Below are 21990 nucleotides of genomic sequence, written 5' to 3'. Positions count from 1 at the left end.
ATACTTAAGAAAGTCTTTAGGAGGGAAACAGTAAGCTGGCAAAGCTTTGCTCTAACATACTTAGCACAACAATAACAAAAGAAGGGATATTTGCAGCAAGGAAGACACAATCCTGCTACATGTGGGAGACAGGCATGTGGACGTTCACTGTACCATCCTTGCTACTTTGGAGCCAGTTTGAAAACTTTTGTAATCTACTTTTTAAAAATTCAGGCTAAAAATTATGAAATCCAAAAAGAAGGAAAAAACTTCTTGTGAAAGAACACTGTATTATCTATGCTTCAGTGGGATAACCTTTCCCATGAGTCCTGATTTCCTTTTATCCAGATGAGCAGTAACCACCTGAGTTTGAAAATCTGACAATGTGAGAGAGTTTACATAGAACCCAGCTAGGAGATGGGAAGTAATAAAAACTGAAGGCTTCCCCAAACTCCTACGTCAAAAATCTTCTGGATTTTGGGGCGCCTGGGTGGCTCAGTTGTTAAGCGTCTGCCTTCGGCTCAGGTCGTGATCCCAGGATCCTGGGATCAAGCCCCACATCAGGCTCCCTGCTCAGCCGGAAGCCTGCTTCTCCCTCTCCCACTCCCCCTGCTTGTGTTCCCTCTCTCGCTGTGTCTCTCTCTGTCAAATAAATAAATAAAATCTTTAAAAAAAAAAAAAAATCTTCTGGATTTATTCTTTCATTAGTGGGGTCTGCATGCAGTATGTGTATTTACACTAATTTATTAAATTGGGCTAATTTATAAAATTAATGAATTTGAACAATGTTAAATTACACGTAAGCCAAAAAGCCACTGAGGAAAAATATTTTTAAAAAGGAAAGAGCTTACCATACCTTTAAGCTTTATCTCTATCCTAAGGGTAAATTTCTTTCTTAACGTTCCTTTTCTAACACTGAGGCAGGAGAGGGTTAGGTGTGGTGGTGAGATACAGACTCAGCAATGCTGTCTCGTGGAGACAGCATCAGGCTCAGACAACACTCAAGAGCGGATAATAAACAAAGATGAACGTGCTAGAACCAGCAGGATTCAAAAATACTCACTGAGCTTATGGCCATGATTAAAGGATCAGGAAAAATCCTGCCCAAAGTTTATCATTACAGCTTGTTAACCATACAAGTGAAGACAAGAAATCAGTGGCAAAAACAAAGCTCAAGAAAGGGGAAGTAATTTTTGAACACGAATTCTTTGGAGAAGTAACTTTGTTTTTAACTGTATCCCAGAATGTTTAGAAATTCTAAAAGTTCCTCTTCCTAAATGTACATATAACTGTGTTCCGTAAGTAACTATCACAGGATGCTATAGTAATGACTTCACTGTTTTTAGATCAACAGAGCAGATTTTACCTGGAATATCAAGAGGCTGAGACTGCAATATGTCTAAGCCATAGAAAACCCAGATCCACTTTTGAGAGATGGAAAGGCTATGAAATACAAGAGATAGGAGAGATTTTTAAAAACTGGCCAAGGAACAGATAAGTTTCTCCCACAAAGATAACTCCATGCCTCCTACGGGCGGTCGGATGGAGCATTTTCCCAGATAAGGGATGACATCCCAGCCGAAGCCTCAACTGCTAAGGTTTCTATGTTTCAGGATTATTCCAGAGAAAAGAGGTTCTTAGGCTATGACATTCTAAAAGCTTTTAAACTACATTTTAGCTGGCCTGTGACTGAACTGCAGGTTTAATTTCCTCAGCTGGGGAAAGCACTACGCCTGGCCGGGCACACTGTTTTTATTAAAGGCCACTTGGAATTTTGCGGCTTTGGTGTGGGAAAATTATGTTTCTGGTGTCTGAGCTACATTTTAAAACACTAGTTTGTTGAAAATGGAAATACAATTAGAATTTTTTTCCTTTAAGTAGCAGCAATACAAATGAAGCCAAGAGATTTTTTTAAATATCAAAATGTGTTGATGAAAAAACTTCAAGTAATGCCTGATTGCTCTGTGTTTTCTAATTGAAACTACTCAATAGCAGCTAAGTTTATCAAAGCAATTCATACGAAGTAGAGGTCACAGAGGAAAAGAGGCATGCTGGGTCTTCTGTTCATACAGTCTGCAACCTGGAACTGGCACACCACGCCCAGGCCCCGGGCAGGTCCTTAATGAGCTCGAGCACAGCGGGCTGTTTCTCTACATGGCTTCATGGGGCTGTAAAGGTCAAGACACTGAGAGCAGATTTTACCAGACAACATGGGTGAGATTTAACTCCTTTCTTGTCATAAACCAATGATGACAATGAAAACAGCCAAGAAGGCCTTTCTTCAATGAAAACACTGATGGAGATTTAGACAGATGGCCGACCAGAGACCCCCCCCCATGAGAGGCCCAGTACTGGGCCTGGCCTGGTCCCTGTACCATACGGCAAGACCACCACTCAGAGCTGGGCCTACAGACAGGCCCGAGAGAAGCAGGCAAGGTCCACTTCAGGCAGCTGCTCCCCTGAGCAGAGAGAAGTGAAGCAGTCTACACAAAGCCCGGCCACCCCTCTGCCTTCAGTGGCACGAAGGGTCTGGGTGTGCACGTCCTCAAGGCGCTAGCATGGGGAGGGCACACCCTACAGACTCTGCTCGGCAGTCAAAGGACCACCTGGCGGGCTGCTGGTACCCGGACAGGCACTTGGTCACTCCAGCAGCTGTATGAAGCTGACAGGCACCAGGAAACCGGCCTTCTCCTGGCTGAAGTGAGTTCTGGTTCCTTTCATCATGTTCCACAGGCAGATCCAGCACCATCCAATTATACTTACTTCTGCTTGTACTTCAAGTTCAAAAATAAGATCTTCCCTGACACAGAATTAAGAACCACCCTTTTGTTGAAGAAAAAGAAAAGAAACCTCATATATAAGGTGTAACAACTTTTAGGTAAGAAGAATGAAAAATCATCCGAGGACCCTTCTGTGGAGAAAAAAATTGGACTTCATATTACCAAACATGCCATCAGCCCAGGTGAGGCTTATTCTCACCGTCTGGGGAGGAGGGTGGGAGGGGAGAAAGACAGGCAGCGGGGCGGGAGGGGGGAGACAGAAGGGAAAGGGGAGGATCACGGTCGCAGGTGTGAGCCTCTGCTGCATAGACAAGGGTGTGCGTCGTGGGACCCAGTGCGGGCTGAAACAAGCCCACTTGTTCGAGGCGGCTGGACTTCAGCTCCGCGCACGGGCTGTGCTCTACCCTGCTGTGTGGTGTGGCCTCCAGCACAAGCCCTGCAGCTCCCAGGGCAAGGCGCACTCCTCCCTCTCCCTGTCCTCCTGTTAAGGCAGCCAGAGTGAGAAGATGCGGGAATGGCAGGAGGCGGAGGACACTCACATCGATGGCGTCCCGCTCGAATATGCGCAGCTGCAGGAAGAGCTCCAGCTTGATCTTACGCTCCTGGAAGAGCTCCTCCATCTGGGCCTGGGCCTCGTCCAGCTGCTGCAGCACCGTCTCGATGTGGCTGATGGAGCTGTTGTGGGGGGTCTTATTGCTGGAGATGGCCGAGTCCCTGCGGCAGGGCAGAAGGGGATGGGGACAGGCATGAGAAAGTCTCCCACTGTCTGACACCAGATCCGGCCGGCCGCACAGACTTCAGGGGGAAGAGAGCTGGCAGGAAGCGGGGCCGCTGGTCTCAGAAAATGGAATCAGCAGCCCCTCCCGCCACACAACCCTGGGCTTCCTCCTCCGAGCAAGCTGCCAGGTTTGAGGCCACACTGAAGACTCTGCTCCGCACCTCCCACCGTCGCTCTCAAAAGAAGTCTATTACAGAAAGTAACTTCAGCGGAGCTCAACTTTAGCCACTCTTCTCCTTAAGTAGAGGGAACAGAATAGACGATACCTGTTTGCTACACATGGTAGAGTCAGAGTGGTGACAAAGGGTTAAACTCTAATGCCACCAATTTAGCCTTTAACAAGTCACTTTTGCCTGACTCTTGGCAAAGTGAGCATTCCGTGAAGTTACCAGTCATGACTGAAAAACAGTCCTCTGAGTGATCCAGTAACATGAATCTGCTCCCAGGCCCAGCAGGGCCTCCTGCCTTTCTGTGCGGAGGGGAACCTGAGGGACGAGGACCCCCTGCCCCCAAGGCCGGGCCTCCCCGAGCCTCAATGCTGAGGACCGGGACGCCCACCATCCTCTAGAAAGGCACATCACTCAGGGCCTGAAGGACACAGTCCTCGGAGATTTAAATCAATCTGGTCTGTAAAGAAATTTCAATGAGTATTCAGTAAGTGTTAAGAGGAAATATTACTAAAAGCTGAGCTCTGGGAACGTTTATTAGTCAATGCTGCCATGAGAGAAATCGTCACAGGAAAGAAAAAGAAAGGGATGTTATTCTCTGTTGTATGCAGAGATGTTATTTGTTCTCTACCTAGCTGGGCAGGGAATTACAGCCCATTGTTCAGAAGTGTGAGCTCAGGGAAGGGGAAATCACTGGCAGGACTGCAAAATGCCCGTGCCCCGCAGGAGGCCAGGGACGCGGCCCACCTCAGTTGCTGGATGAGGTCCTCGCCTTCCTTGATCACATTGACGGTCACTTGCAGGGTCGTCTGCTGCTGCTGGCCAAAGCGCTTGATGAGGTCTTGCACGGCCTCCACCGACTCGGCATACACGTCATCCAGCAGCTCCTTCTGTAGCTCCTCCAGCCATGTCCACAGCTGGGGAAGGAGAGAGTGCGGTGAGGCCAGGCCCCCGGCCCCCCTCCCCCTGGGAAGTTCCCCTCCCCCGGAAGTCCTGGTGCGGACACCGAGTGACACGAGTGGCCACACCAGGAGGGAGCTGGCAGCAGCCTGCTCCCAGGGGATGGGGGTGGGAGGGGGAGCCCCCTGAGCAGGCCCAGGCAGCGGAACACACGGAACACGCGCACAGAAAAAGCAGTGTGCAACCACCGCGTGGCGAAAAATAGACAGACAGCTCAAGGGGACTGGCACAAAAGAGAAAAGAGGAAAGGGAAGGGAAGTCACTCTTTCCGATTCTTCCTAGGCTCAATCCTAGTGGAAGAGAAAGAAGACCCCCTCCACCAACCAAAACATCTGCTAAGCATAACGCACTCCTTTACACATCCTCTGACTCTCGTTTAGCAGATGGATGGTTTTATTTTACTTTTAGCAAGGGCACTACAACGCATTATTAATTATTAAACCACTGCTCAGATGTGGCCGCTGTCCACAGCTCCGAAAAGGAGGCAGCGTATGATGTGGTGGGATAAATTCACCACCGTGCCTGGCGGGAGAGTCGGATGCGGCACCGCTCAGTGACGTCGCCCACCCCGGGCCACGGCCCGCCTGGCCACAGCCGACCTGGCCATGGCGCAGTCCTCCAGGGGAGGAAGGAGTGTGCATCCCGAAAACACTTCCGACTGCCACCATACAACCACTCAAGATGTGTCTGGGGACGTGGACAGGTAAGGACCACTTGGAATGACAGCGGCAAGAACGACCTCAGGTGCGGCGGGAGCGGAGTGCTTCACCCGCTTGAGGCAAGCCCGCTGCCTCCCTCCACGTCTCTGGGGAGCCATTCGGCAAAGTGGGAAAGATGACTAATGACCCCAAGCGGGGCCCTGGTGGCTCAGAAGTGGTCTGTGCGGGAGAAAAGGCTTCCTGCTTCCTCAGGGATGTGAGGAACCCCCCCCCATTTCTTCCAAGTGCCCTACGGACAGCACCTCTGCCCCAACGCCGACCTTGCCAAAATAAAGGCTGTATTGGGTCTTTTGTTTCTGAGCTCATCTTTGTTCGAAAACTGCTTTACTGAGGTATAACTGACATACAGTCAATTGCATGAATTTCCAGGATAAAGTCTGTGAAGTTTGACGCATCCAGGAAAACTCCCCTGCTGTCCGCCGTGAACAGCTCCATCACCCCAAAAGTCTTCTTGTGCCCTCCATAATCCTTCTGTCTCCCCTGCCCTCCCTCCCCAGCATCTGCTACAGATCGGCTTGCATTTTCTTGAAAAAGTACATAAGTGGAACCATATCCTAGGAACTCTATTTCTGGTCTGGTTTCTTTCCTTCAACATAATTATTTTGAGATTCATCCATACTATTGTGTGTATCAACCAAATGCTGGGACCGAGCTACTGGCAAAGCCGGTACTGGGAAAGAGCCCTTTAGATCCGGTCACACTTTGTGTTGATATTGTCGGTCAACACCAAAAGTACCATTCTTTGACTCACCATATAAATATGGACTAATGCTCTGCACCATCTATAAGGTTCCATAATCAAGGACATACTTATTTGCTTTCCTCTAAATCCTCATGAACATGGTTGCTGCCTTTGTAAATAACAGAAAGGATGACAGCATCATGACCATGAGGAATCTCCCAATTTGCTCTGATACTTCCTAGGAAAAACCTTCCAAGTTCTACAGGTCATGTGGTATAGCAGGAGTACTGTGGATTTAGGAGATGCTTTAACAAAGCACTGACTCTGTGACCTAAGAGATCACTGAGTTTCTCCGAGACTCGGTTCGCTACAACAGAGGCCTTCAGACCAACACCGGCCTCAAGAAGTCGCTCCGAGGGCCGGGAGGCAGAGGCGGCAGGAGGGCACCGGGGCATCAGCAGTGCTCTGAACAAATTTAATTCCCAAAGCAGAATGACCTACTCTAATGAACTCAAGAGGCAAGATGCGCTAAAAGAAACCAAGAACATGCCAGTGAGCAGTAACAATGTTACCAACACATTTTATCGCGTCAAAATATTTATCCCCAAACATCCAGGGTACGTTATCTAATAGGTAGGCTTTTACAGCTGAAATGGTTTTACCAGCTTCCTGGTAACCTGCCTCCCACTTGCTCCCCACAGAGCAAAGCCCCCTCAGACACATGTGGCCGCTGCAGCCCCCCCGTCAGATTCCCGTCCGGAGACAAACACTATGAAAGGTGGACCTGTTCAATTACACTCATTCCAGTGTAAAAGAAAATTAAAAACAAAAAACAAAACACTTGAGTCCCTTCCTTTCAAAATCCCAACTGTCATCTTCCGCCTTCCTACGCGTGCTGCACAGAAGCTGCTCCTACCTCGTCGCAGTGTGAGAAGACCCAGGGAAAGGAGGTCCCCGGAGCACACCTGCGGCTCACACGGAAGAATGGACACAGAGGCACCGCACATCCCACGGTTGGGTCTGTAGAAAGAGTGCCGCTCATTCAGCAGAGCAAATGCACACGCAAATGTACGTCCAGAACGGACCGCTCTCTTTCACCATCATCTAGGCAGAAGCAGCGCTGATGGGAAGGAGGGTGAAGGAGCCAAGTCCACCCCAAATGCTGACTCTGCATCACGGAAGGCGGTGTGGGACTCATCAGAGAACGAGCAGGCCCACGCAGGGCTGGAGCCAATGGGGGCCCCCGGTTTGAGTTACACTACACTATTAAGAGCTAGGTTCTCCCAACAGAGACTAGTATCTCTTCTTTCAAATTTGTGGAGAAAACAGGAACACACAATTTTTTTTAAGACCACTAGAAAAACGCTACAATATCAGCAAAATATAACAACATGAATTAAGACAGCTGGTAGAGAATCTGCATGTGCTGGACAAGACACATCTAGCATACAGGTGGCCCAAGCCTCCTCCCCGCCCCTGCTCACACAGCTGGGTCAGGCCTCCCCAGGGTCATCAGCCTGCCAGGCCCCTCCAGGAGCCCTGGCCCAGCACCTTTCTCGCACCAGGTGCCCTAGATGCCACGGTGGACCCAAGGGGTGTCTGTGTCCCTGCCTGGTGGTTGGCACAGCCTCCGCCCCCGACTCAGCTGCGAGGCCTAACTCACAACCCAGCTTGTGGGACAGGATGGAGGACGGGGGACAAAATTCCTCTTCTCCAGCAAATACCACCAAAAATACATAATTTAGATTATGAAACCATGTTAATGAGCCTTGCTTCTCTACACTGTGAGGAGGAGGAGAAGATCAAAACCAGTGCTTGGAACTGCCCTGAGGCACAAGGCCTAAGTGCATCTGTGTAGCTCCACTGCAACAGCCTAAGACTTAAGAGTTTGTCCACAAATGATAATTAAAATAAAACACCTCTCCTAAGAGCTAATATGGAGTAACAGTTAAGAGTGCGGGCTCTGAAGCTAGACTGACTTAACATCCTGGGCTGTGGCCTTAGGCAAGTTGCTTGGCCGGTCCACGACTCAGGCCCCTCTTCTCTAAGATGGGCCTAGTAATAGCAGTAACAGTAACAGTGCCTCCCTCCCTCCGGGAGCTGCTGCGAAGAGTAAATGGGATGGTACGTGCACAGCGAAGAAACAAGTAAATGTGAGCCATTAGTACTAGTTTTGTTCTTGTGAAGAAACGTGTCTAGTAAGAAAAACCACAGAATTTTAGGTCTTTCTCTAGATATTTTTCAAAACATAACCAGGTTCCCACTTATTGTTCAAAATATGTCACTGAGTCTGGTAGACTTAACACCATCCCACGTTTAAATCTTTTTACACCTAAAAATAGTATGAGGAAAAGGTGCTAGAATGAGCGCACCGGAGTCCATAGAAATCACTTCCCCTTGGTTGCAGGGGAAATGCCATGAGGATCTGTGGGTCAAACTTTTTCCTTTCCTCAACATCCTGGACACTTGGACGCGCATCCCCGGTGGAATGTGCTCAGGGGTCCGGCCAGCTGTGGAACCAGTGAACGGCCACGGCCACGGCCACAGAGGAAACCACAGAAATGGATCTTCGGCTCCGGCAGTTGGAAAGGGAACAGTAAATGAGGTAGAAGGAGCAAGGTTATATTTAAATCTAAAATGTCAAATGCTCCCAAATCTTTTGCCCCTCTAGAATTTTTTTTCCCTGCCTCTACAGAAAATATTCTCATTCAATTTGGAGAGAAAAGGATTCTCAGATAAAGGTCTTCTGATTTCGGTGATGAACTAATATATATCATAATGCAGTATAATTCAGGTAAAATCTATTTTTAAGCTTTTAAATTAGTATATGATGCTTAAAATAACCTTTGAATAAAATAATAAGAAAAAGTCTCTAGGATACCTGTGAAATTTCTAAAACCCAGCGCTTCTGTGCATGCTGTTAATTTCCAATCAAGAGCTACATCTTTGCGGACAGCCGGACAGCCGAGAGGAGCTACATTCTACCCAGGTTCTCAGCCTCGTGGATTTTCCTGTGAGAACTGTGGCCCATGGCCAGAGTTAGGCAATGCTGCCCCCTAGAGGCCCCCTGAGCAGCCGCCAGCAGCATTCCAAGGACGAGCACTCGAACGCAGCGGGTGTCTCCAACCTGGTTCGTGTACCAGAATCCATTCACAGAGAAGGCTGGGCTAGGGAGACACACGAAATTCTGGGGAGAGAACTCCCATGACAAAGATGTGAGAGCCCTGGTCCTGGATCCAGTGGTGTCCGGCCAGGTCTGACCCAGGCTCACCTCCACTCCGGCCCCCTCCCTCTCCCCTCTGTGCTGGGTGGAGCCCAAAGGAGGAGACTGCAACTCTGCTGGGAGAAATCTCCTGGAAGAGCCCCTTCCTCACTAATTGGATGGGAGACTTTGCCAGAGAGCGCTCCCAGAGGAACCTGTTGGCCTGGGGGAAATCCCAGGAAGGACTGAGCTTCCAGCCCTATTCCACAGGTGACAGGATCGGAGGCCTGGGATTTGGGGATTGCTTTAGCTGCAACCTCTTTCAGATGCAAAATCTGAATGCAGTCTATAAGCCAGCTCCATCCGGAGGCGGGGCCCAACACGTCAGATGTGGGCCCTTCTCTGCGCGTGGCCTTGGGAAAATCCTTGGGACTCTCCACCCTCAGATTTCTCATCCATGAAATCTTGGATCATCTTACCATATGTCTTCCCTAACTGGCAAAGCCCAGTTTGAAAATCAAACGAAGTGACCACAGACCTGTGAAAGTGCTTGGTCACCCCAAGCACTTTATAAACAGAAACTACCACCACCCCTATTTGCTTCCCTACCCTTGTTTATGACAAAGACAATCATCTGGGTACCAGTAGGGATGGGTGAACTGTAAGGCCACCACGGGAAGCACAAAAGCCGCGTCCCCCCAGCAGAAGCTGTGAGCCAGGAGCAGGAGTAGGTAGTTTCGGGATTTCAGAGGGCACTCAATGTGCACATAAATCGTGATTCAGTTTCAGGTACAAGCAGCAGGGCTCAAAGGGGAGCTGTTCCCGCATGCGAGGCACCTTCTTCAGCCTGAAATGGTGCACATGCCTGGTACCCTGATCAAGGAGGAGTAAGGGCTTGAGAAGTACCTTGTTATTCTGGGGTGGGTGATAAAAGATGCCTTAATATGACGAAAGGACGTTTGTGAAGGATGTACTGGGCGGTGGGGGGGGGGGCGCATAAATCAGAGTCAGTATCATGAAATAATACCCATGCGAGTATGTGTAAGAGAGGGGACAGAAGGAGAAGGAAGAGCACGTCAGGGCAGCCCCCAGTTAAATGGGCGCCGCAGCACTGGAGGGTGGGAGGCGTAGACATGGGATCAAGGACAAGGCGAGGCACAGGTGATGTGGCTGGATAGAGGGCCCACACAGAGACCAAGGTCAGAGTGGGAACCTCAATGATCCAGATATTTAAGTCGACTTGGTGAAATACAGAGATTTTGAGATGAGGGATTTTCTTTCTTCCTTTTATTCCCCGACATCACCAAAGCATAAAACAACTCTTCCTGAGGTTTCAAATTTGGGAAGAGCTCCTCCCCACCCCCACGTCATTTTGAGCAAGCACTTTCCCCCCAAAACGGTCTGCAATTAGTCAAAGCATAATTCCTCCTTCACTCCTCAAGCCTCTGAGGACAGAGAGCATTGGTATAGTCTGTCCTCTCTATCCCAAGGGTAACACTTCAGTCCTTGGACTCCATCACTGTGGCAGGATCTGAAACTCCTTCCACACCAGCTCACTCTCCTCTGAACACCCTGCCCTTGCAAAGTGGGGGCTGGAGAGCAAAGACGACATCACGTGTGGATCCAACCAGCAGGGCACAGCGAGGTGACTGCCTCCCAATCGGGATTTTTTTCCCGTGCTTTTGCTCATTACACCCACTGGGCACGACACTATTGTGTACTCTGTTCATGAACATGTGTAAGGTTGTTTTTTTTTTTTTTTTTTAAAGATTTTATTTATTTATTTGAGAGAGACAATGAGATAGAGAGAGCATGAGAGGGGGGAGGGTCAGAGGGAGAAGCAGACTCCCTGCTGAGCAGGGAGCCCGATGCGGGACTCGATCCCGGGACTCCAGGATCATGACCTGAGCTGAAGGCAGTCGCTTAACCAACTGAGCCACCCAGGTGCCCTGTAAGGTTGTTGTTTTAACAAGTGCTGTGACCACCCTTGTGACCCTTACTCTATAACCTGTCTAGGTGAGTGTTTTTGATTCAAAAGGCTCATACCCATGAATGAAATTTCTCTGATGGATTTTGACTTATTTCTGCTGACATGTTTTGGGATCCTACATATTTTACCGACCCTGGCCTAGACTTTGATAAGCATGCCTTTCCTCTTGGGGACAGAGACATACAGGGGAGACATAGGCCCCCAGCCCCACTGAGGTCACCCACTAACAACCTCCATGATGACGGTCTCCCTGGCAAGACTTTTAAGGTAGCCACAATTATTTCTGCTGCACCAAGCCTGCCCTTGCTTTGTGGCCATTTGCCCATTTTCAAGATAAACAGCTCTCCACACAACAAAGGCGAGTTTTCAGGGTGCCTGAGTTCCGATGAGCAATCTTTCCAGATGTCACATTGGGAAACAGAAGTTCTGAATATATTAGTGGAGTCAGTTCAAAGACGGGACGACTACAGAGGCTGCTCGCCCACGGAAGGTGACATCAGGGACGACACCTGCCCATCCCACTAGGCCTCAAGTCCAACCATCTCCCACGGTCACCACTATCAGCAAGTCTGGTCCTACCACGGGTCTGGACTGAAAATTACTTCCTTACTCACACACCGGGTATGATGAGTAATACCTTACTATCGAACACTTTCTTCCTGGCACCTTCCACTGGGGGAGCAGCATGGGAGGATGAGGACAGGGCTGGTCCTGTGTAACAGACTCCCTCAGCTGACATTTTCTCCCAGCCATTCAGCAGTCTGATTCTAGTGACTGTTCTAACAGACTGCCCATACTTTCCTATTTTGTCTACAAATTAAATGTCAAATGCTAATTCCACTGCATGCCCTTCATGAAACCAGAAACTCAGTAAAGAATGAAATTAACATGCTATAACTTGTTTGTTCACTTCTTCCTCTACTGGCGGTTTATAAACCGCCTTTTCTAGAACTCTGTCTAGGACTGACCTCGCCTGAGTGCTGTGTGAACTCTGCCTTCGGCATCTCCAGCCCCCTGGTGTGTCTCCCCTCACTCTTCCTTAAAGATCAGCAGACCCAACCATCAAGTTCTCTCACTACTCAGGGGTCTAATTTGTCTTTCTGTAAGAGAGACTTGAACTCACTTAGAAGAAGTAAGTCTTTTCTTATGAAACCTTCACTCATTTTGATCTTCCACTTCTAAGTCTGAAGTGCATGAAGTCTACTTTCTTCTCTCATGCACAGACTTCAGTAGCACCAGGCAGAAGGCCCAGCCCTTCCTTGACCTTGGGGTTCTGAATTTTGGGCTTCGAAGAGAGGAAAAGAAACAACAACAAAACCAAAAAAGCCTTTCTTTTCTAGAGCTTTTAAGCTTTCCTGACAAAACCCTCATTTGCTGTTGGCGATCAACCTTTCTACTACCACTTATTCAGTAAGAACAATAATCAATAACAAACGATACATGCCAGAAATGCACACGGATGATGTACTTCTTGCAATCAACCAAAGACCTATCCCATTTGGTTTATGAAGCCAAGTATCAAAATAAAAAATTAAGAATATTAAAAATGCTCTATTAAAGTCTAACAAGTAAAGAAGATTACATATACATCCATTTTCAGCTGGGCATTTTAAGACCTAGAACATTGCACTGGCTTGACATTTGTTCAAGTGCTTCCCCTTTCTATTATATTAACTGAGGCCAACCCACAAACAATGACTTAAAGCCAACATTTGCAACTCTCCATTGAGGGCTGACCCTTCAACAAGAAATTGTAAAATTTGGAGTCAGTCACTGCAGTTATAGATTTTCATTCCCTATTGTAATACTGAGTTACAAATAAAGACAATACAGTACATTATTCATTCATTCATTTAATAATCATCTACTAAGTGACCATTACGTGTCAGGTATGTTAGCGTTCACTGTAATTCTCTGCACTAATGTCTAATTACTTTGTTGATATAAAAATTTTCTCTACCTGAAAATATTGGACCAATATTAAGAAATAGAAAATTCATGAATTTAAGCCAGTGTTAAACTACTCTACAGAAAATACTTGTTTTATATCGGACTATTTGGATAGAAGGAACTTCCTTTTAGATAATAACATCCCTCTTTCCCCACGGGCTAACAAAAATGTTTTGCACTTATTTGGTGAAAAAAACCATCACTTATTTTGTAGCTTTGGCTGGTAACAAAAGCATTAAGTGATGCGTACAAAGGAACACACGCCAGTATGGATGGACCCATGAGTAAAGATTCCTTGTAAGAGCCAAATCGGTCCTGATAGAGTGGGGCTGGGGACAGAGCGGGGCTGGAGAAACAGCGTACATTCCAGAAAGGCTTCATTCAACTCTGATCCTAAACACCGGGGTCAGAGCGAGGGCATCACAAGTAGATTGCACAGCTTCTGTTAAAGATGAGTGAGGAAAAGATCAGATCACAGCTGGGTATTTATACCTTTGCATCTCAGGTTTAAGTTGGCCTCACGCTGTCTGTGTCCAACAAGCTACAGACGGCATGAGGAGGTAAGAAAGGCACATGTCCTGGCTGTTCCTACAAGATGGGCGCTACGGTTCGTTACTACATCCACAGCTTCGCTCTGCTGAGCCGCACGCCCCTGAGCTTTAGTGTTCCCATTCTGCAGTTGGGAAAGCCAAGGTGCTCCAGAGCAGTCTGCCCCAGATCACTCAGCCAGTTCAGGGGACATGTTCCACTTTGATATACTCTGTTAATTATTTTAATAAAGATGATATTTTTACAGAAAGCAAGCTTGAATGAGTAGATTTTTTAAAATATATACATATATTTCCACCTATGGGAAGACCGTTTTTTTTTTTTTTTAAATACCAGACACCACAGACTATTTGAAGACAAAGTGCTAAACCGAATGCCCAAAGCCAAATGTAACGTTCAGTCACGCGAGGGCTGACAACACAGTAGATGGGTCTAGCCCTTAGCTTCCTCTTGTTTTGTCTGGCTTGGGGCTGTTTAATTGCTCATTTGTATCTACATCAGATTAATAAATCAAAGGAATCAAATGTTTAAGAGTGGGAGGAGAGAGTTCAGCTAGGGCACTGAATATTAAACATAAATTATTGAGATGTAATCATCTGAAGTAAACATCCTATTATACATTGGGGCTTAACCTTTCCCGTTGACAAATGTATCACAGCAATCCCTGACTTTTGAGAAGTTACAAAACTAGAGCCCACTCATCCATTGTTGATGGGAATGTACATGATACAGCCATTCTGGAAAACAGTTTGGCACTTTAAGAATATGAGCTTACCAGAGGACCCAGCAGTTGCACTCTTGGGCACTTACGCCAGAGAAATGAAAACTTCAGTCCACGTGTAAACCTGTGTGTGATGGGCCACTGTCTCTCTTTATAACAACCCAAACCTGAAAATAACCCCACTGTCCTTTACTGGGTAAATGGCTAACACACGAGGACATATCCGTACAATGAAACACTACTCAGTAATGAAGAGGAAAGAAGTATTGATGGATCTCAAGGGAATGACTATGGAGTAAAAAGGTTACATAGAGTATGATCCCGTTATGTAACATTTTTGAATAACAAATTATAGAGATGGAGAACAACAGATAAGTGGTTGCCAGGGGTTAGAGATGCAGTCGGGGTTGGGTATGAACAGGAGGTGTATCAGGAGGGTGACAGGAACAATTCTGTAGGATTCTGTATGTTGAACGTGGTGGTGGTTACATGAATCTACAGATGATAACAGTGCACAGAGCTAACCACACGCGTGCTTGCACATACGAGTGTGTGCACACCTGTGACACTGCAATAAGCTCTGTGGGGCATAGCAAAGTCACCTCCCAGCTTTCACAGTGCACTGTGGTTATGTAAGATGTGACACAGGGGGAGGCTGGGAGAAGGGGCATGGACTTCTTGTCCATTTCTTTTTTGCCAACTTCCTGTGAACTTATAATTATTTCAGACTGAAAGCTAAAAAAGAAAGATGGGAATATGTTTGCAGGTATCACATACGTCTCTGGAGATATACATGTCGGGGTGGAAATGGGAAAGGAGGAATGTGTAAATCATTTTAGACGATGCAGACACAGGAGTCATCAGCAAAAGCACAGCTGAGAAGGCCGAAATGGAAGGTTTGTAGAGAACGTAGCACAGGACAGGTGGGAGAGCTGGAGAGCTCTGAAGCTCCATAGGCTGGGGACACTCGCTAACGTGTCCCATCCCCTGGGACAGGCACGCCGGGGGGGAACAGAGACAGGCCCTCTCCGGGAGGTCAGGCAGGGGGAGTAGGCTCTGCACAGTGACTGTCAGCGAGGACAAGAGTCCAGTTAGAGGGCAGTTGGTCGACACAAGGAACAACACGCACCATCAGACAATTTTCCTGCATGCGGTTAACCAGCAGATGCCCAATCACTCTCCAGCTCCACCAGTGAAAGCAGAGAAAGGAAATCTGGGTCCTTTAAGCAGGGGGCTGACTGAGAAAGCACTGGGGCTGTTTTCAACACACTCCTGGCGCAAACTAAGTGAGGGCCAGAGGAGAGGTGGCCCCGGGAGCCCCATCCCCCCAAGGAGCTACACAGCACCCGCTTCCCTGGAAACCCTCCCCGACCACGGTGGCCACAGCGTGAAGTCCACAAGGGCTCTGGCCCTGCTCCCCGGGGAGGGGAAGTACTGGCCCAAGCATAAAGAAAGAAGTCTGCTTGCTTAACTGTAGGCATAAAAATGAAGCCAGATGGGTATGCTGTGACAAAAAAATCACCAGGTGGTTGGGAGGCCTTTGTTTTTGACTTCTGAATAAAATGAAAGGTTCCTCTTTTCCCAAGCATTACCCCAAACAAAAACTTGTCCCAGTTGTAAGTTTGCAGAAACAGAACCAAAAGCCTTCTTTACTTAAACCCAGCAAGAGTCACAGCCTGATTCAAATGGGAATGGTCTTCCCTGGGAAACCAAGGCTTTCAGGAATCCAGCAAACAAAACCAACTCAAAGTCACTGAATCAAATCCAGAAATAAACCACCACCTCGTTGCCTCAAATAACCCACAAATTTCAAAGGTAATTATCAATTAACTCAGGACCTAATTTTGAGAACAAAGTACGAATGGAAGAAAATAACGATGCTTATGCTATATTTGGAAATGGAAATATGTCCCTCTATCATTAAATCTCAGAATGGTGAGCTAGAAATAGACATCATTTATTCCCCACGCTGACAGAGGTTATGCTGAGTCTGGAAGACAGGCTAACTAGTGAGATACAAAGATAAGTGAGACATAGTTCTGGTCTTCAAGGAACTTCACATCCACCATGAAAAACAAACAAATGACTAAAACACACCACACACATGAAAGCAGAAGTATATTTCTCCACCGGTCATTCATCTTTGTCCTGGCATGTGATGGCTGGCCAGGGAGACACCTGGGAAGGAGTTTGAAACAGCGAATATGTGACTCAACAATGGGGATAAAGCCTCGAAAGGAAAGGAGGGCAGGTAACACAGGACTAATAACGGGAGAGGTACAGTCAGAGCTGGTGTGAGTAAAACACAGAAAGATCGAGAGGTAGAAGACAAAATGCAGGAGGAGAAAACTCCTAAAATAAAATCCAAATTCATGTGGGGCTAATCAACATTCTTTTGAAATACTACCTTAAAAACACTGTCAAAAGGAAAAAGGAGACCATCAGTCTTCCAGCCTTCTGAGAGGAGATAAAGCATCTCATGAATTGCTTTCGGGGGGGGGGGGGGGAACTCGGAAGGGTCCCAGAATGCTTCCAAATCTGGAAGGTGAAATTGAGGCTAACACCTCTATTAACCACCTTCTGCGTCCGACCTCAAGGTAGAAAATATTTCCTCTCTGCTCTCTTCCCAGGAATGGGAATTCTATATTCCGTCCTCTGGGATCAAGAGAGCATGGAGTCCAGAGGTCTCGCTCAGAACCTAAGTGCTTGGTCTGCCACGGCGTGTAACCACCAATCCCCTTCCAGGTGGGATTCATAAACAGAATTCCCGAACTAGCACTGAACCGACATCACCTTGATCCAGCACCTTTAAAGTTAGTTGTTAATGAGATCACCTTTGATTATGTGCTCATCAGTGAGCCAGAAATTTACCGCAAAAAGATGAGGGCCACTGCTGTGCTCTGGAGGAAGTGAGAAACCAGCACGCCTGGGCACCCGGGGGCGAGAAAGTTAACCTGCATGCCGCCACTGGGGAGCCTTTGAAAGTTAACTTCCAAAAAGCTTCATGTATTTGCCTAACTGAAAAAGACAACCTGCTTCTTCTCTCTTCCTCTATGTAATTTTATTTTTTATTTTATTTTATTTTTTTTTTATTTATTTGCGAGAGAGAGAATGAGAGACAGAGAGCATGAGAGGGAAGAGGGTCAGAGGGAGAAGCAGACTCCCTGCTGAGCAGGGAGCCTGATGTGGGACTCGATCCCGGGACTCCAGGATCATGACCTGAGCCGAAGGCAGTCGCTTAACCAACTGAGCCACCCAGGCGCCCCCCTCTATGTAATTTTAAATTGTATGATCTGCTTGAGAAAAATTCGTTCAGATAGCAGAGATCTTTTAGCAATTTTCCATTCCTCTGGTACGTTAAACTATTTACTTTATACAAACAGGTATTTGATTAGTAGGACTTCCTCTCCTTGGCCCTTCTGTCACTTTTCATCTTGTTTTCAACTAAATTTGTTCTAAGCGGATCTAAGTTTTCATTCAATAACCAGTTTCAAAACATGATGATTGAGGAAATCATTCCTTTCCCTCATAAAACCTACCAAATACCCCTGTGGGTCTTGGGGCACGATGGATCCAGCACAGAGAAAGGAGATGGGGGAAAATTCTGGAGCTGGTCAGTAAAAAATGAATGTACTCCGAGAGTGGCTAAAAATGAAGTCCAAGCACATGGCAGGGAAGAATCAGGCAGCAGTCCATGCCTGTGTGTGCCAGCCCCCCCACCCCAACTGGCCATCGGGGGCAGCCTTCCTCGGCCTCGCATCTCTGAAGAAGAACCAAGTCAGGGTCAACATGCCGGCTTCGCTGCCACTGTGGCAGTTTCTCATATAAAAACGGAAGGATGAATGCGCTGAAAATTCTTGAACTGTAACAATGAACCACTCCACCTTTAAACCAGATCTGAGGTCTCCTCAGTCTACCAGCGTCATCAATTCTGGAGGTTCCCATAGCGTAAGTCAATGAAAACAAAATATGTTTTCACTGTTCAATAAATTAACAAGGCTAGTGACAAGACAGACCCTACCAGTGGCTAACTGGAATGTTTTCATTCTAAGATTCTTTGTTTTCTTAAAAATGCTACTGATGTAAAAAACCAATGACCACAAGCGGAGTCTCTGGGGGACAGCTTTTATAAAATGCCTTCCTTCAAGCTCCCTTTAGTGTCTGCTTTTTGAAAACTGTAACCAAGTTGAAAAGGTGATGTAAACCATAAATACCGTGTCATGTAAAAGGTCTGCTCTGTCCTAAAGGCAAGCTAAGCCTTTACAAATCCTGCTAAAGAGTATCACTAGGCATGTCACAGAGACAAGTATCAGATCACCAACACGTGGCTGCGGTTCCTCCCCTCCCGCAGCACAGACCGCCCAGGGCCACGGGGGCCACGGCGGCTGCTCAGAGCTCCTCGCTGCTGGCTGGCTGGCTGGCTGCCGCAGCTTCATGAGCAACAACACAATCTGCTCTGTCACAAATACCACCTTCTCCCTCTCAGCGTGGGGGTCAAATGCATAAGATAAAGAGAAGCTAACATGTCCATATGAGGAGAAAGAGGGAGACACACACAACTGTACGGCAACTAGGACAAGTGCTACAACAGATGCATGTAAAGAAAGTTCCAGGAAGTGCAAGGGAAAGCGCTAACTCTGCCTGAGGAAGCGAAGGGAAGCAGCAAGTCCAAGTTTCAGGGGTGTGAGAGTGTCACAGGCTTGGGGACACTGTCCTGAGTACGAGGGGCTGGAGGAAAAGTGGAAGCCAGGCCACGAGGATGCTGAGAGGCTTCAGGCCGGTGCCCCACATACACAGAGCCACTGAGGGTTCAAGAGCAAGGCTATGACATGGTCAAATTTCTACTTCTGGTGGCAGTGCTGCGGGAGGCTGGGAAAAGAGCTGCCAGAGGCAGGGAGGCTACTTGGTGGTTACGGCTTGAGTTGAGCTGAGGGAAGAACTTACAGCCTGCTATATCTGTAACTAGAAATTGCTGTGGACAAATGGAGCATTTGTACGTCTCCTCAGAATGACCATGGATCCTCAGAAAAAAACCCAGTTTCTCTGTAAACGTTGTAAAGTCTTTTTTAGTTATGGCATTATTAAGAGAAGGCAAAGAAACTAGCGGTGTTGGTTTTCTATTCTGATGGCCGTCCGAGGCTCATCAAGTGCCGGCTTTTGCAGAAAGGGCTGCTCAGCAGAGGATGGCAGAGCCACCACCAGCCTGGGTGCAGCTGAAGCACAAGGTCTTGGGGCCTCCAGTTTGCCACACGGGCTCATAGAGTTTCAGAGTAAGACGGAAGTGTGCTCTCCTGGGAGCCAAGCTTTCAAGTCACAATGGCCTGGTTGAAGACTGACTGCCCAAGATCCTAGACTTGGCAGTGAAATTCTTTCCTTTTGAATACATCTATTGGTTCCTGATCTCTGATGCCCCTCCCGTGTTCCTCCGGCAGCCTTACTCTTTCTAGATCCTTCTTCCCAGCCTGTGTCTATAAGCTTTCATGTGTTCAATTCCAAATCACCTGGAAGGGCTCCTCAATTCCAATTTATAAAGAGCTGTGGAGAATTTTTCTTCCCTTAGAAATAAGATGCAGTAAAGTTGATATCCTTACTGAACTTGTAAGTCCTTTTTTTCTCAAAAGCTATAGGAGTTTCTTGAATTGTAATTTTATGCGATTTCTACTAAGAATAACACACACAAAAGCATAATTAGTACCTCCCTATTTTTCATACATCAAATAACATTATCTCTTACAATGAGGTAAGTGCATTAACGAGAGAATACCTATGACATTAGCATTAATATTATCATGGCCATGGTGGCTTTGTACATTTAAATTTAATATTACGTAAAATTCGCTTTTATCAGAATCTGAGAGTAGTCGAACAGTCTGATAAAATCAGAAGTCAACCATGATGTTGGCCACATGACAGACTAACACACAGAAAGGAAACCCAGCTCTGACCACAACATGCAGGTCGTTTACTGATGCTAAAACGGACGTGCTCTGTTCTCTCTCCAAGTTAAGGGCAGAGCCCTCGGCCCGACACGTCCCTGCTCACCAGCTACTCCACACCGGTCATCCGCCAGCCCAGCCCTCACGGGTCCAGTCCTGCAGATACACAGGCTCCCACGTCCCCCGGCAGAGGCAGGCTTATGCTTGTGGGGCTAGAGGCTAGGAAGCCCAGCGCACCCCCGTCCACGCTGGCCCGCTTGCTGCAAACGCGCTACACCTCATCGCTGGCCACTCTGCTCCATCCACTTCCTCGTATCACGACCAGTCCACTCTGCCCATTCTCTTCCCGTGGGGTTCACAGAGCCTTTCAGACCCAGGCTCCGTTGTGTCTCCTGACGCCTTACCTCCTTGACGTGGCTATGAAAGGACACGGACATGTCCAGCAGGATCTTGCGCTGCTCCACGCGCCGAACAAAATCTTGTATCCGGTCTTCAAGCTGATGGGCAGCCTGATAAATCTCTTCTGGGTCACATTCCCCGGTCTGAGCCAGTTGTTCTGCTGCCTCTAGTAACTTATCCGCGTTGGTATATGTGTTCTGCACAAGAGAAAATCCAGAGAAACAGGGTGAATTAAAAACAAACAAACAAACAAAACGGCTGGGCATCCTAACAGACTGCAACTGAGTCAGTTCGGGACATTCCTGATCATTTCTGTAAATTCAACAGAAAAAAAATGATGGGAAGAGATGACTTTAGGAGTTCAATATACCTGCATCAGCAGCTTTTGCCATTACTGTTCTAGACTGTTAAACCCTGAACCTTCTGGCAAAGCCCCTCCCTCTACAGCAGTGCTGGGGTGTCTGTAGGCAGCTTCTGGCTGCCCCACGACTCACAGAAGGCCCTTAGCTTCTTGGGCTGCACATCCAGAAGACAGCACCTAGCACAAGTGCCCACTTCACTTTCCCCTCCAGTCTTGGGGCAGAATGCAGAGTTTCAGTCTTGTTTTTCAGTATGATGTACGATTTTGTAATTCCCCAAATGCAAGTGGAATGATTACGTTGCAAATACAAGTTGCTGTCTTCTTAACGTGTTTCTACTTATCAGTAATCCGTGCTTATCTTTTCTCTACTTAAGGGGACATATTTTTTTGAGAAAAAGGAAATGACCATAATGGCTTATATAAAGTAGCCAGGGTTTTAAAGAGCTGAAAGTTATGTGCTAACAGGTATCAAAAACACTTTGAAAATTACTCCATTTTAATTCATGATAAATGAAAGGCTGCAAATGGGTTCCACAGATACAGAGGTGTGCTAGAGACCTGACTCTGTTCGTGGAGCTGCTCAAGAGAGAGGGCCAGCCGGCAGGGGCCGGGGGCAGCCGAGACAGGTGGGAGGGCTTGGGCGCAGCGTGAGAACAGAGGGAAGGTCTTCCGGAAAGGCCCACAGAGCAGGCTGCGGTCCTTCTGAGAAACAGGTGGAGTCCTTCATCCTTCTCCAACATGTGAGTCCCAAAGTTGAGCAGGGTGGGTATCTCATCAGTGGCCCAGAGTGTGGGGCGGTGTCCCCGCAGAGAGCCTG

General features: G+C 47.5%; 1 protein-coding gene across 3 annotated transcripts in view; it reads right to left on the bottom strand.

Annotated features, from left to right (window-relative positions):
* LOC102731976 (triple functional domain protein) overlaps positions 1–21990 on the bottom strand; it is a 314385-nt gene that overhangs the window by 111127 nt on the left and 181268 nt on the right. For all 3 annotated transcript variants that reach the window (XM_081825910.1, XM_081825911.1, XM_081825912.1), the window contains exons 11-13: positions 20818–21009; positions 4452–4621; positions 3299–3473 (exon numbers count right to left, since the gene is read on the bottom strand). In XM_081825910.1, coding sequence (XP_081682036.1) covers positions 3299–3473; positions 4452–4621; positions 20818–21009 — 537 coding nt within the window. The remainder of the gene's footprint in view (positions 1–3298; positions 3474–4451; positions 4622–20817; positions 21010–21990) is intronic.

This window comes from Leptonychotes weddellii, chromosome 7, assembly GCF_054177405.1.
Source record: "Leptonychotes weddellii isolate Sample4059 chromosome 7, ASM5417740v2, whole genome shotgun sequence".
NCBI lineage: Eukaryota > Metazoa > Chordata > Mammalia > Carnivora > Phocidae > Leptonychotes > Leptonychotes weddellii.
Note: the sequence above shows the minus strand (reverse complement) of the source record. Positions and strands in the feature narration are given on the sequence as shown.